At 44.5% G+C, this 15944-nt stretch overlaps 1 protein-coding gene across 3 annotated transcripts in view; it reads left to right on the plus strand.

The window, feature by feature from the left end:
• Positions 1 to 15944, plus strand: part of LOC308664613 (regulator of G-protein signaling 3-like) — a 105804-nt gene that overhangs the window by 44573 nt on the left and 45287 nt on the right. For 2 of the 3 annotated variants that reach the window (XM_081322011.1, XM_081322010.1), the window contains exons 6-7: positions 2351 to 2517; positions 6958 to 9208. In XM_081322011.1, the coding sequence (XP_081178137.1) occupies positions 2351 to 2517; positions 6958 to 7149 (359 nt within the window). In that variant the 3' untranslated portion in view covers positions 7150 to 9208. Of the gene's footprint in view, positions 1 to 2350; positions 2518 to 6957; positions 9209 to 15944 lie in introns of those variants that run through there. The other variant, XR_014025698.1, reaches the window with a different exon arrangement.

Consider the following 15944-nt stretch of genomic DNA (forward strand, 5'->3'; position numbering starts at 1 on the left):
CAAGTCATCAAAGAGCCAGGTTTGAAGACCCCTGATCTAGGAATTGCTGAGAATGCCCTCTGGCTTCTCCTTGGCTATAACACACTGCAGAGCTAGAAGAAAACCTTCCTTCTCTGGATTGAACTATAGCTCCCATCGTTCCCATCCAACAGTGCTTTTGGCTAAAGTTGGAGGTCATTGTAGTTGAACATAACTACAGGTCATCCTCAACCTTCAACAGTTCACTTAGTGACCGTTCAAAGTTACAGCCTGAAAAAAGTGGCTTACGACCGTATTTCACACTTACGACCATTGCAGCATCCTCGGGGTCACATGATCAAAATTCGGACGCTTGGCAACTGACTCATATTCATGACAGTCACGGTGCCCCGGTTTGCAACCTTCTGACAAGCACGGTCGTTAACAACTGCAACAATGGTGGCAAGGAAAGCCATAAAATGGGGCAAAAGTCACTTAACAACTGTCTCACTTAGCCACAGAAATTTTGGCCTCAATTGTGGTTGTAATTCGAGGACTACCTGTAGTGAGATTGACAAAAGCTATTATAGCTAATAGCTGTCCTCATACGCTTGTTTTTATTTTATTTTTTCCCTTCCTCTGGTGGCTTAATGTTGCAATATAAAATCCCAAATGACACAAGTACTCTCTAATAAAAAAAATCACAACCCTTAGTGGAAAAAATAAAGCATAAATATCTGTATAAAGAGGCTCATTATTAAATATCGTTCTCTCTGTGCTAGGGCGGTATTTAAGGGCAGCATCTGCAAATTAGATTTTTAAGAGCTCATCATTCATAGAACAATACATCATTTTCAACAATTATAGGAAATCAGGTATTCAAATAGCAATCTGCTGTGCCTATCCCTATACCAGGGGTAGGCAGCCTCGGCTCTTTTATGACTCATGGACTTCAACTCCCAGAATTCCTGAGTCAGCATAACTTAGCTGACTCAGGAACTCTGGGAGTTGAAGTCCATCAGTTATAAAAGAACCGAGGTTGCCTACCCCTGCCCTAGGGTATAGTGTAAGATGCTTCTCAAAATTCAGAGGGGCATTTCAGGTGAATTTGTTGTTTCTGGAATTTCCCTGCTCATTTCTTTTAAAAAGTGTTGCGTCTTCGTGGCAAGAGATATTTTTTTTAAAAAAGTCTACGGATAGTACTCGGGTTACAACCACAGTTGAGGCCAAGGTTGCTTTTGGTAAGTGAGACATTCATTAAGTGAGTTTTGCTCCATTTCATGGCCTTTCTTGCCACAGTCATTAAGTGAATCACTGCAGTTGATAAGTTAGTAACCCGGTTGTTAAGTGAAACTGGCTCCCCCATTGATTTTTTTTGTGAGGTCGCAAAAGGAGATGGCGTGATCCAGGATACTGTGACCGTCATAAATATGAGACAGAGCCTTGGTGGAGCAGTGGGCTAATGCCTCCTTAAGTAACACCAGCTGCCTGCAATTTGTGCAGGTTCGCATCCCACCAGGCTCAAGGTTGACTCAGCCTTCCATCCTTCTGAGGTAGGTAAAATGAGGACCCAGATTGTTGGGGGCAATAAGCTGACTTTGTAATAATGCTGCTTGGGGGGGGCGAAAGCCCTACTAAGCAGGCATATACATAGAATGAAGGCTATTGCTAAGCACATTGATTTGTGCTTAGATTGTAAGCCACCCTGAGTCTTCGGAGAAGGGCGGGATATAAATGGGATTAAAAAAAAAGATGCCAAGGTCTGGATTTTGATCACGTGACCAAGGGGATGCTGCAACGGTCGTAAGGGTGAAAAACGGTCATAAGTCACTTTTTCCCCATTCCATTATAACTTTGAACAGTTGCTAAACAAACTGTTTTAAGTCAAGGACTATCTGTACTAACAAATATGGGACTAAGAAATTTCATTTAGCATTTGAGTAAGTTTCCTTTTCTGTTTCCTTTTCTTTTTATATGTAATATTAATATTGCTTGTAATTATTTTATATGAGCTAGAGGGTGATAGAATTAATAGTTTATTGTTGTTAGCATATGGATGCTTATGATTGTTCTTTGTTCTTATACCCTGTATTTAGCTCTGGGAAGTCGGGGGGGGGGGGGAGGGGGGAATGGGTGGGAGGGATAGGGAGGGTTAGGTAGGGGTGGGGGGAGGGGGGGATTGTTAAAGTTAAAATGTACTGTAAAACTTTTCAATAAAAAAAGGACTATCTGTACTAACATCTCCTTTCCTAAAACATCCACTAATCCGTGCGATAAACTGCAGAATTTATTCCAGGTGGAATTGAACAGAATTTCTAAAGGTTTTATGTAAAAAAGAAAAGAGGGAAAGATTTCAATAAATTATTTTGGTCTGTTCATCTCCGCATTATAGATGGTCGAGCTGCTTTTCATGCTTTCTTGAAATCAGAATTCAGCGAAGAGAACTTGGACTTCTGGATGGCCTGTGAAGATTATCGAAAACTCCGAGGATGTGACAAACTCCAGGATAGTGCAAAAAAGATTTTTGACCAATATATCACGATCCAAGCTCCAAAAGAGGTAAGGGGATACTAAGGTTTCCTTTGGATTTGTAGGCTCATTTGTGAAATGGGATGCATTTGTTGGAGAAAACCATTATTCATCATTTTGCTTTGTGTATTTCCCCTTATATTATCAATACACATATGGTGTAAGAGAGTTGAAAGGGACCTTGGAGATCTTCTAGTCCAACCACTGCTCAAGCAGCAGACCCTATGCCAGTGATGGCGAACCTTTTAGAGACCGAGTGCCCCAAAACCACCCCGCCCCTCCTACCTGCCCCCGCTCCACCTCCACTCCGCCTGCCTAACTGCAAGGCTTCCCACCGCCACCACGGCCTGCCGCAGATCGCCCAGGCAGCCCTGCAGCACCATGGCGGCCGTGCCCTCTGCCTGCACCCCACAGCATCATCTGTGTGCAACGGGGCGTGAGGGAGGAGTCTTGTACCTGTCCTTGGCTGCACTGCTCCGCGCGGGCTGGGCCCGGCAGCGACACTCCTCGGGGGGGGGCTGCTGGTGAGGAGGGGGCTGCGAGGGGAGGTGGGGATGGGGTGACGGTGCACGTGCCCACAGAGAGGGCTCTTGAGTGCCGCCTCTGCCAGGCGCACCATAGGTTTGCTACTACTGCCCTACGCCATTCCAGACAAGTGGTAGTCCAATCTCTTCTTAAAAGCCTTCAGTGTTGGAGCACCCATAATTTCTGAAGGCAAGCCATTCCACTGGTTAATTGTCCTCACTGTTAGGAAATTTCTCCTTAGTTCTATGTTGTTTCTCTCCTTGGTTACTTTCCATCCATTGCTTCTTGTCCTGCCTTCCGGAGCTTGACTCCCTCTTCTTTGTGGCAACCCCTGAGATATTGGAACACTCCTATCATGTCAACCCCCTAGTTTTTCTTTTCACTAGACTTGTTGTTGTTGTTAGCTGCGAAGCCGTGTCTGACCCATCGCGACCCTATAAACAATGTTCCTCCTGGCCTTCCTGTCCTCTACCATCTTCTGGAGCCCATTTAAGCTCACGCCTGCTGCTTCAGTGACTCCATCCAGCCACCTCGTTCTCTGTCGTCCCCTTCTTCTATTGCCCTCAATCTTTCCCAGCATGAGGCTCTTCTCCAGTGAGTCCTTCCTTCTCATTAGGTGGCCAAAGTATTTGAGTTTCAACTTCAGGATCTGGCCTTCTAAAGAGCAGTCAGGGTTGATCTCCTCTAGGACTGACCGGTTTGATCGCCTTGCAGTCCGAGACATACCCAATTCCTGCAACCGTTCTTCATATTTTTTTATCCTCTAGCCCCCTAATTATCTTTGCTGCTCTTTTCTGCATGCATGCATGCGTGAGTATTGCTGCATATTTTATAGGCATCACAAATCTTCGTATTCATCATTTGAACAGATTTTTTTTTCTTACTCTTTTCTTACAAAGTTTTTTTTCCCCTCTTTGTACTAATCCAGACAAATGGGTGTATCTCTACCAGGCCAAATACCACACAGAACAAATCTCATATATTCATGCTGGTGAACGATCATATTGAACTCGCTTTTTTTTTGTAGTGTTTTATCAAGATCTAGTTCGAAAGCTGAAAAGGAAGGGATGCCGATGAAATGAAAATATGCAAAACTGTATGTCCTTCACAGTGGTATGATGGAGGAGGTGTATGCATTTCCTCACTTGTTTTTCTGAAACATACTGATAGCCCCTGGGCTCTGCTGTTTAGCAAAGATTAACAAAGAGGAAATCAGAGAATGAAGTTAATAATCAAACTGCTGAACTAATCTCAGGACTCTTATTTAGTCGAAAGTTGCAGGACATCTAACTGCTTTTCTTGGACTTGTAACTGCAGGACATACAGGTAGTCCTCCCCTTATGACGGTGATTGAGCCTTCGTTTTCAGTCCTAAGTTATGACGACGATAAGCCGATCACATCACATGATCGTGCCTCATTTTACAGGGTTGTGGGTTTTTTTTGCAGTGGGTCATTAAGCGAACCTGGCAATCATAAAGCAAGCATCGCAGTCGTTAAGAGAATGCTGTGGTCATTGAGCGAGTTCGTTTTTCAGTACGAGGCATATTTTTTTTTTGGCCAGAAACCAGAAATAAACATCGGTTTCCAGCAAAAACATAAAATGTTAAGGTTAAGAAGTATGAAATATAAATAAGTAAGTAAGAACACAGCAAAAATGTGATACATTCACATGATTGCTGGGGGGGGGGGGTTAAGTGGGCATTGGAGCTTCAAATCCAGGTTGTAAGTAGCTTTTGGGGGTGGGGTCTGTTGTAACTTTGCAACGATTGTGAGTCGAGGACTACTTGTTTGTATGGAATGATCCTGGATATTCTCTTTTTGACTGAAATATGCAGTAGGAGCTGTGGAATAATTTAGCTCATATCTCACACTGGGTCTGCTATTTGCTTTGTTTAGTTTGGATTTAGTATTATGTAAATCCACCCCACTGTGGTTTATTTAACACACCACGACCATACAAACCATTGTAGGGTGATGTGCAAATTTAGCCCATTGTTCATTAAATATGATATGAGGAACTAATGGAAATTAATGAATCTGTTGAGAAACAACAAAGGAAGTGTATATGCTGTGCATTATTTCTATACTAGACTAGACTAGACTAGAACAGAACAGAACAGAACAGAACAGAACAGAATAGAATAGAATAGTAGAGTTGGAAGGGAACTTGGAGGTCTTCTAGTTCAACCCCCTGCTCAGGCAGGAAACCCTGTACCATTTCTTAAAAGCCTCCAGTGATGGAGTACCTACAACTTCTGAAGGCAGGCCATCTCATTGATTAACAGAATAACAGAGTTGGAAGTAACCTTTTTGGAGGTCTTCTAGTTCAACCCCCTGATCAGGCAGGAAACCCTATAGTACCATTTCAGACAAATGGCTGTCCAGTCTCTTCTTAAAAACTTCCAGTGTTGGAACATTCACCGCTTCTGGAGGCAGGTTGTTCCACTGGTTAATTGTTCTTACTGTCAGGAAGTTTCTCCTTAGTTCTAGGTTGATTCTCTCCTTGACTAGTTTCCATCCGTTGCTTCTTGTCCTGCCTTCGGGTGCTTTGGAGAATAGCTTGACTCCCTCTTCTTTGTGGCAGCCCCTGAGATATTGGAACACTGCTATCGTGTCCCCCCTCGCCCTTCTCTTCATTAAACTAGACATACCCAATTCCAGTAACCGTTCCTTATATGTTTTAGCCTCCAGTCCCCTGATCATCTTTGTTGCTCTTCTCTGCACTGTGAATTCTCTGAATAAACTACGGGTGAAGTAGTCCTTGACTTACAACCATTTGATTATCAACATTTGAACTTACAATATGCGCTAAAATAAGTGACATAGAACTTGCATTACGCCCATCGTAGCATCCCCCACAATTGCATGATCAAAATCCGAGTGCTTGGTAACCAGCATGGACCTGTGATGATTGCAGCATCCTAAGTGCCACATGATCATTATTTGCAACCTTCCCGTGGGGTTCCAGCAAGCAAAGTCAATAGGGGAAGCCAGTTTCGCTTTGCAACCTCACGATTTACTTAGGAAGTGCAGTAATTCACTTAACAATCGTAATAAAAACAGTTGCAAAACTGGGCACAACTCCCCTAAGAGCCGTATTGGTTAGCAACAGAAATTCTGATCCCAATTATGGCTGCAAGTCAAGGACTTACCTGTGTATCTTCAACCAGATGCAATTAAAAGGAGGGAGGTCCACTAATGTCTATGTCAACACCTGTTCTGCATCAGCATTTATTTATTAAAACTCTGTATCCATTGTGATCAGGTTTCTAACTTTTGAACTCACGACATCTTGTTTCAAGCCCCTGAGGGGATTTTTTTTTCTGCTACTGCAAATAAGATTTATTCGTGTTTAAACAAATCACAGCTGCAGCCACTTTTAACAAACTGCATCACTGTCTGGTTTGGTGGCAGCAGCACCTCAGATAGGAAGTCCATACAGAGATTGGTAAGGACAGCTGAGAAGATCATAGGAAGCTCACTCCCTGGTATTCAGGATGCTGTATGTAAGAGCTTGAAGCATTGTTAGAGACCCCCCCACACACGCACTTTACGGTTGCTCCCCTCTGGGAGGAGGTTTCGAAGTATTTATAGCAGGACTACCCGATTCTGTAATAACTTTGTTCCCTATGCCATCTGTCTGGCAAACTTGCAAGATCTGTTTTTCTCGCCATGCACATGTATACGTAACCCAAGCTAGACTGTTTTGTTTCTCTGGGTCATGTCATATATGTGGGTGTATGCGTAATTCTGCATCTACTTATTTATTTTTGTCATATTTATCTACTGTATATCGGAGGCGGTGACCCTTTGAGAGCCGTATGCCACAAAATTTCATTTTAATGTATGCCGATTAGTGTACATTCAAAGTGATAATAAAAGTTATTATTCTATTCTATTCTATTCTGTGTTCCATGTAGATAACCATTTGCATCTCGTTGCAGGTGAACCTTGATTGTCAGACCAGAGATGTTACCAACCGGAACATTTTGCTCCCCACCCGGTCTTGCTTTGACCAAGCCCAAAAGAGGATCTTTGGGTTGATGGAGAAAGACTCATATCCTCGATTCCTTCGTTCCCTTGTCTATCAAGATCTGGTACAGCCTGATAAAGAGCAGCCGAATGGCCCCTTGTAAATCTGCACTATTTGCCCTTCCTCTTCTTTTGAAGCCAACCTAACAAAGGAGACACTTGGAGACGGCTTTGCTGTTCAGGATATGGACACAAGCCAAGACAGTTTAGGAGAAATGGCCTTTGGCCTTTGTGCTACTCTGTTGAGATGGTGAACCTGTCCCATTCATAAACATTATGGTGGGTGAAAGAGATGGTGGCAAGTTGGACTGTTGCTCATTTGCCATGGAGAGGTGGCTTTGAGGGCTCCTTGGAGCTCTCTCAGCTTGCTTGTTGACTTGTGGACGTTTCATTACCCAAACTAGGTAACATCATCAGTGCTAGTACAAGCGGCATTTCTGGACATCAGTAAAATATTAGGATTCTAGGATGACAGGCAAAATTGTGCATATTTTGTTTGTATCAAAACAAACAAAAGCAACTTTATGTTGGGGCATATAAAGCTGGGTGGTGCCTGCACTGATGCTGGCGTACAATTGCTCAGGTTGGAAAATGAAATGGGTTGATTGCCTAGTGCAGTGGTGGCGAACCTTTTTGAGACCGAGTGCCCAAACTGCAACTCGAAACCCACTTATGCATCGCTGGGTGCCGGGGGCGTGGCCACCGAGTGGGCGATGCTCCAGTGACCTGATCCGGGTGTCGGGGGCCTGCAAAATCGGCCGTGGGGGGGGGAGAGCAAAATCGCTCTGCAGCCCTAGATCTGGGCAGCAGAAGCGTTTTGCAGGCCTCCGATGCCCAGATCGGGCCGCTGGAACATCGTAAAATGATCGGCCGGGGGTGGTGGTGGCACGAAATCTCTCTGGAGGCTTACCTAGATTCGTACTGCAGCTGCCTCCACCATCCAGCGCGGATCTGCCCAGCTCTTGCAGCTGCTCCCTGACTCTCAGTGCAGAGAGAAAGAGAGCAAGAGCGCAGGAGCATGTGGAGAGGGGACAGGGCAGCCTGGCCCTGCCTCCCTCTTGGGTGATGGCGTGCGTGCCCACAGGGACGATTTCGTGTGCCACCTGTGCCACACACGTGCCACAGGTTCGCCACCCCTGGCCTACTGTATTTATATGTCTGTTTAAGCTTGGTCTCCTATTTCACCAAGTTCTTAGAGAAGAGTATTTTCCGTCCCCTGTTGTTATAGAAATATTTGGGATTGAAGTTGGCGCCTTCATGTGTTTGTTACTCTCAATGTGTGAAATTAGGCATTTTAAAGACTGCCCAGGAAATGTATAGAAAGCCAAAAATGGGGCATCAGAGCATGAAACACCTAACATTTCACAGATTTCCTAGGCAGTCTATGCAACGCCAAAAGGCAAACTGGCAAAATGTAAAATGCTCCCACTGAAAAGCCATTCTGGGCTTCCTTATTGCACCAGGCGGGTCAATAATGGTGTTTTTCTTGGGTTTATTTTTTCAGTAGGAAAGTCCTGTATTTTATTTTGCATTTCTTCTTTCATTTTCATATGTATTTTTTTCAATAAAGGGTTAGGATTAGGGTTAAGTATGAAAAGAGTGTCATGAAAAGGGTTAGGGCAGACATGTCAAACACAAGGCCCGGGGGCCGGATGCGGCCCACGAAGTGGTTTCATGCGGCCCGCGAAGCCATCCTGGAAACAGTGAGGGAACGGCCCCCATTGCCTTGGCCCTGAGACCCTCCTTCTGCCAGAGACCCTCAGATCTGTCCCACTCCTGCCCAGGCCCCCATAGGCACCCTTGATGCGAACAATGTAGAGCTGGCCACGCCCACCCAGTCAGTGGCGTAGTGTGGGTTGTCAGCACCCGGGGCAAGGCAAGTAATTTGCGCCCCCTAACCTGTGGATTTTAGCACTCGAGTCTCTTCCACTAGCTCAGGAATTCTGGGAGTTGAAGTCCATGAGTCATAAAAGAGCCAAGGTTGCCTACCCCTGAGTTAGGTTCAAGGCAAAAAAGGGTCTCTGGAGAAGAGGGAAAATGCTAGTTTAACACTGAAACAAGGCAACTTTAAGGTGCCTCAGCTGTGATTTAGGATGAGACAAAGAGAGGACATGGCGTTGAAAATGGTTAATGGGGCATGTTTGTTCCACTCTTAGTGGACGTCAGGATAAACCCCACGAGAGAATGACCTTACAACAGATGTGAATAGGCTTGGACTACGTTTGTAGATTGAGTGCATACATCACATGGAGCGATGATGGGCTTCATCAAGATTTATGATCCCACAATTGGCTAGTTTTCTCCATCTTGTCCTAAACCCTGGATACCAACCACGGTTTATGGCTTAGCATGTGGCGTGGGGTTGACCCAACATGTTAGGCGACAAACAATGACTTCCAACTTACAATGCCTCAGCTTCCCAAGGTTATTCCAAAGCCGGAAAAGCCAACCAACCCACCCTGCAGCTTTGCCTGCTTAGGCTGAACCCCAGGAGTTCATACTTGCTGCGGCGCCCGACCTATTTTCTGCCCAGACGCTGCTTATCCAAGCCAAGCCGCCTCCTTCTCTTTGGCACCTCGCCCCAAAGATTCGCCGGCCTGGCTGGAAACTCTGGCTGCTGGCGATGTGTGTCGGAGGGGGCGGTCCCGATCGCCTCCTGCAGGGGGAACCGAGTGGCCGCAGAGAGTCAATACGGCAGGAGGAGGAAGAGGAGGAGGAGGAGCAGCAAGCAGCCGCAGGTGCGGCGGCTGCAGTTGTTACCTTTACCTCCGGGAAAGGAGGAGACGGCGGCGGGAGCTGGGTCGGGGGGGCCGGGCTTGCAGGTTGAGAGCCAAGCGGAGGAGAAAGAGAAGGAGGCGAGACGCCACCAAGCCTCCCCACCCCCACCCGAGAAAGGAGGCGATCCGCAGCCGCGAGAGGATGGGATCCCGCTCTGGCTGGGCGCAGCGAATGCGGTTGCTTTCTACGCTCCGCTTGCTCGCTCACTCGCTCCTCCGACCCTCGGCGAAGCGGAATCGTCCCCCTCTGGCGAGCTTAATGGGCGCCCCCCCAGATGTTGCGCCCGGTGCGGCCGGCCCCCCCTGCACCCCCCACGCTACGCCACTGCACCCAGTAGGCCATACGCACTCTAGACACGCCCACCCAGTAGGCCACGCCCACCCAGGCCATACCCACCCGGCCCCCTGAGGGCAACCGCAATGCTGATGCGGCCCTCAATGAAATTGAATTTGACACCCCTGGGTTAGGGTTAAGCCTTTTCATGGCACTCTTTTCATACTTTGCCTGAATAGCTCTTGTCAGTCTGTATAATGCCTAGGTATTATGTACAATCCCTAGGGCAGGGGTAGGCAACCTCGGCTCTTTTATGACTCATGGACTTCAACTCCCAAAATTCCTGAGGAATTCTGGGAGTTGAAGTCCATGAGTCATAAAAGAGCCGAGGTTGCCTACCCCTGCCCTAGGGAATTTATACAGGTAGTCCTCGACTTATGACTTTAGCGGCCACTCGAAATTAACAACAGCACTGGAAAAAAGTGACTTAATGGCCATTTTTCACACGACCGTTGCTACATCCCCATGGTCACGTGATAAAAAAATGTAGACCCCCGGCAACAGACTCATACTTATGACGGTTGCAGTGTCCCAGGGTCACCTTTTGCGACCTTCTGACAAGCAAAGTCAGTGGAGAAGCTAGGTTCACTTAACAGCCTTGTTACTAACTTAACAACTGCAATGATTCATTTAACAGCTGTGGCAAGAAAGGTCGTAAAATGGGGCAGAATTCGCTTAACAACTGTCTCGCTTAACAATAGAAATGTTGGACTCCATTGTGGTCGTAAATAGAGGACTGCTGTATAGCATATTAAAATAACATGGACGTTTCATACTTTGCCTAAAAATGTCACAATAGATTTCCCTAGGCACTCTGTATAAGGCCAATTTTTCACTCGTTGCCGGTAACATCTTCCCAAGCCAGCTCTGCCTCCGTTCCCTCCCCACGTTCATACTGTGGCCATGTGGAATTTGGTAGGGTGCCTGGCATTGACACCCTGAGAATCGACCATTCTTCAAGAAGGAAATTTAGGAATGCCGTAGGAATGCAACTCATGGTTCTTTTCAAATTTCCAAGTGAATAGAAGCTGGTAACGTAACTCTGTAGCTTGTCAAGTATCACATACTGTAGCTGGACAAGACCAAAGAATTAAACACGGTTCAGTCAAGTCTCTTTATTGTTTGGAGTAAATATAGAAAATGTATTGGGATTTTTCCAGCCTCATTTATTATCAGACTCTCTGAATAGTTCAAGATGCTTTTTTCCCCCCACACTTCTCCTCACCTGACTGAGTTGCCGATGATGAGATAAGGTTTCAGCTCACTCACCCATCGAAATCTTCCACTGCTTTCCCAGCCTTTACACAATCTCTCACGGTGGCTCCGTGGTCAGCCTTTCTGCGTGCATTTGGACCTCAGAAGCTTCCTGAAGCAGCAAAACAAACAAAAAGGATGGAGGCCTTCCAGTATGTGAGCCTAACCTAACTTGAAGAAGATCTGAGGTTGATGTTGGCTTCTTTTGAGGTTCTTCAAGTCAGGCCTTCTTATCTTTCGAGATGAGCTACACTCGCTGCTGCACCGATTCATGCCTCCTTTTGCCTGTCCGATAAAAATGGATAGTGTTCTGCCATTTTAGCTAAGCAGAAGAAACATTTGCTTCTTTGTTTGTAAAGAATTACTGCAGCAACAGTGTGTGAGGCTAAATCTAGTTCTTAAGCTGGTTTCAGTTCACACCGGGATGAATACGTTCAGACACAGTAATTGGCAAGTAGGTTAGAGTCTGGGGTGGGCCAAATTCAGTAGGTCTAATTGGAAGCTGAGCCAGCTGGAGCAGGATCAGCAAGCAGTCTAATGATGGACCTCTTTCATTGGTAGAGAATTGGATTAAATGACCTTGTCAGCCTTCCTGGCTAGCCCACACCAGAAACACAACCAGATGGGTTATTTGTATTTATTGTCAAGTTACACTGACAAACTTGCAAGTGTGAAAGTACTCATCTCCCGCCTTCTCCTTCACAGTCTGATAAGTTAGAGAGGGTCTCTTCTGAGTTTCTTTCGCTGTCCATTATGCAGCTGCTGGCTATGCCCTCTCTTATCTGACCATTCTCTAGGCAGCATCTCTTCCTCCCACCCCAAGGTCATTCTCATTCACCATTACAGACCTTTAAAAATACCTTCCAACTCAATGGTAATAATCACCTTGGCTTTTTAAGTCCAAGATGCTAGTTAACTCAAATGAATTCACAGATGGCTGGAGGGAAAATGCCAGGAAGCTTAGGTGACGTGGCCTCTGAAATTATCATTGGACACCACAGGAAAGGCCTGGTTTTCCCCAGATATAACTGATTCCAGTGCCACCTCGTGATCCAGTTGAATAAGAGCCATTCCAGCCCAAACTACATTTGAGTACGGTCCTGCATGGTCTACATCCAGCTTTGCTATGAACTCAGTTACAAAGTAAACTCTGCTAGGTTGATTTTTGCCAAATTCGTAGGCTTTCAAAAATGTCACTTGCTGCTGTAGTTATTAAAGCAGAGGTCCCCAACCTTTCGGGCACCAGGGACCGGTTCTGTGGAGAAAGGTTTTTCTGTGGACCGGAGTGTGTGGTTTTGTGTGCTGCCTGCATCCCATGGATGGGGCTTTGCTTGTTTATGTGGCATGCCATAGCCCGGTACCGGTACATGGATCGGAGGTTGGGGACCCCTGTATTAAAGTACTTACTTTAATGGGAGCATTGTTACTCAGAAAACCAGTAGGGGGCGATAAGCATCCTCTTATTTTGCTTTTAACCATAGATGACACCTGGTGGCCTATTCCAACCTGCCTGCCAGATATATTGAACAGCAGCTCCAGTCATTCCCAGGACTGTTGGCTTTTGTAGTGGCACAGCTTGGGGAGTATGTTTATGTACTGAAATAATTTTTTAACACTGCCTCAGTCTTAAAAGTACTCAGAAGCCACAACAGCAACAAGCCAAGCAGAAATCTGGTGATCTGAGAATTATATTATAATTGGCTATTGCAGATTTGGCATCGGTAGCTCTCCCACCAATCAGGTGATGGTTGGCCAATGGTTTCTTCTAGCAGGGTGAATTATGTTTGTGTTTGGACATGCATCTTGATCTGCCCATGTGCCATGGTGGTGCAGAGGTTAGAATGCAGTATTGCAGGCTAACTCCGCCCACTGCCAGGAGTTCGATCCGGACCGGCTCAGGGATGACTCAGCCTTCCATCCTTCCAAGGTGGGTCAAATGAGGACCCAGATTGTTGGGGGGCAATAGGCTGACTTGTAAACTGCTTAGAGAGAGCTGTAAAGCACTTTGAAGCAGTATATAAGTCTAAGTGCTATTGCTATCTTTACATGTTTAGCTGGGATAATTTCTCAGCATCTCTGCATACATGTTACTTCACTGAGTGTTTCATTTCATGTCAGAAACACAGTGATTGCCTGTACACTTACAAGTAGTTATTTTTAGATGGACATACAGGTGATCCTTGACTTAATCATTCAGTGACAGTTTGAAATAACGTGACAGTTTGGGTGTTTGGCCACTGGGCCATAGGAAGCTGCAAACAGCTGCTGGTTATCAAACAGTGACCCAGCCAGAGAACTCTGTTGTGGACCTGATGGAGATAATAACACAATATGGGAAGGTTTCTGGATTTAAAGTAAATACACAGAAAACTAAAATTTTGGCTAGAAATATGACAGTTTCACAGAAGGCTCTCTTAGAAGGATTAACTGGATTTGAGATTGTTAAAAGGGTTAAATATCTGGGGGTGATTTTGTCGCCCTCTAATACAAAGCTATATAAAAATAATTATGAAAAACTATGGGGGAAAATTCAAAAAGAATTGGAGAGTTGGCAAAAATTGCAATTGTCTTTGTTGGGACGGATTGCAGCAGTGAAAATGAATGTCCTGCCCAAATTTTTATTTTTGTTTCAAATGATACCGATTCTTAAGAAAGATTCTAACTTGGAGGAATGGCAGCGTGGTATCAATAAATTTGTGTGGGCAGGGAAAAAGCCACGAGTTAAACTTAAGATTATGCAGGATACTCGTGAGAGAGGTGGCCTTAAATTGCCTAATTTTAAATTATATTATGAAGCTGCTGCATTAGTAGGAATAAGCGATTGGATTAATTTGACGCAATTGAGGTTATTAAATCTTGAGGGCCATGATTTGTTGTTTGGCTGGCATGCATATTTGTTGTATGATAAGAAGGTAGATACTGTGTTTAGGATGCATATTTTAAGACAGGCATTGCTGAGAGTTTGGAAGAAGTATAGATATAAGCTAAGCAGCAAGATACCATTGTGGGCAATTCCAAAACACGCAATAGAAAATATACATGCTGGTTTCAAACATGATGTGACTACGTACAAGGAAATTTTAAGCCTGGAAAGGAATGTTTGGTGTTTGAAATCATATAGCCTCTTGCGAGAAGAGAAGGTTGTTCAAACTTGGTTTCAATATATCCAATTACGGGCCAGGTGGAAAGAAGACCAGAAAAATGGATTTACAATGACTGATGAAAATTTGATAAAGCAGATTAGAAATCAGGGATCAGCACATATTAAACGGATATATCTTGCATTGATAGAGATTGACTCGGAAACAGAGCTTGTTAAGGATTGTATGATAAAATGGGCCCAAAATATCCAGGAAGTTATTACAATGGACATGTGGGAAAAGATTTGGGTGAGGAACGTAAAATTTACTCAAGCTCAAAATCTAAGAGAGAACTTTTACAAAATGTTTTATAGATGGCATCTAGATCCTAAAAAGCTTGCAAGTATGTATCCGAATTATCAGCCTAAATGTTGGAGGTGTGGTGATGAAGATGCAACATATTTTCACATATGGTGGACATGCAAGAAGGTTAAGGCTTTTTGGATAAAAGTCTGGTGGAATATGCAGAAGATTTTTAAACAGAGGATAAAGTTTTGTCCGCAACTTTTTTTGTTGGGAATAATTGCAGACGCTACAGTTGTGGACACCAAGCTGATGTTGAACTTAATTACGGCGGCAAGACTTTTGATAGGCCAATATTGGAAGAAAGAGGAACTGCCGACCATAGAAGAGTGGACTTTAAAGGTTTCTGACCTGGCAGAGATGGCGAAGATTTCGGCCTATTTGAAAGATCATTCGCAAGAACGTTATATTATGGAATGGAGAAAATGGATTGAGTTTATCCAGAACAAGTATAGGGTTAAGAAGTTTTATGTAGCATTTGAATAAGTCTTCTTTCGTTTTTTTTTCTTTTCTTATCTTAGTTTCTTTTTATACATATTCAATATTATTAAGGCTTGTTTTATCCTTTATAAGCTAGAGAGTGATGGATTTTAGAGTTTATAGTTGTTAGTATATGATTGTTTATGATTGCTTTTTATATATATACCTTGTATTTAGCTCTGGGAAGTCGGGGGGGGGGAGGGGGGGAGGGGGGGAGGTAGGGGGGGAGGAGGGAGGGGGAAGGGGGGATTCTTAAAGGAAAATTGTATTTTAAAACTTTTCAATAAAAAAAAAAAGAAACACAGTGATTGCCTGTACACTTACAAGTAGTTATTTTTAGATGGACATACAGGTGATCCTTGACTTAATCATTCAGTGACAGTTTGAAATAACGTGACAGTTTGGGTGTTTGGCCACTGGGCCATAGGAAGCTGCAAACAGCTGCTGGTTATCAAGCACCCAAAATGTTGTCACATGACACTGATTTATGATGTTTTTGCTGTTTGCTTGACAACCCCCACTTCACTTAATGATTGCTGCACAAAAGAACATAAAATCAAGTCTGGTTACATGGTGACTTGCTTTACAACCAACATGACTTATGGCCAAAT

The sequence above is a fragment of the Vipera berus genome, assembly GCF_964194415.1.
Source record: "Vipera berus genome assembly, chromosome: 2".
In the NCBI taxonomy this organism is placed as follows: domain Eukaryota; kingdom Metazoa; phylum Chordata; class Lepidosauria; order Squamata; family Viperidae; genus Vipera; species Vipera berus.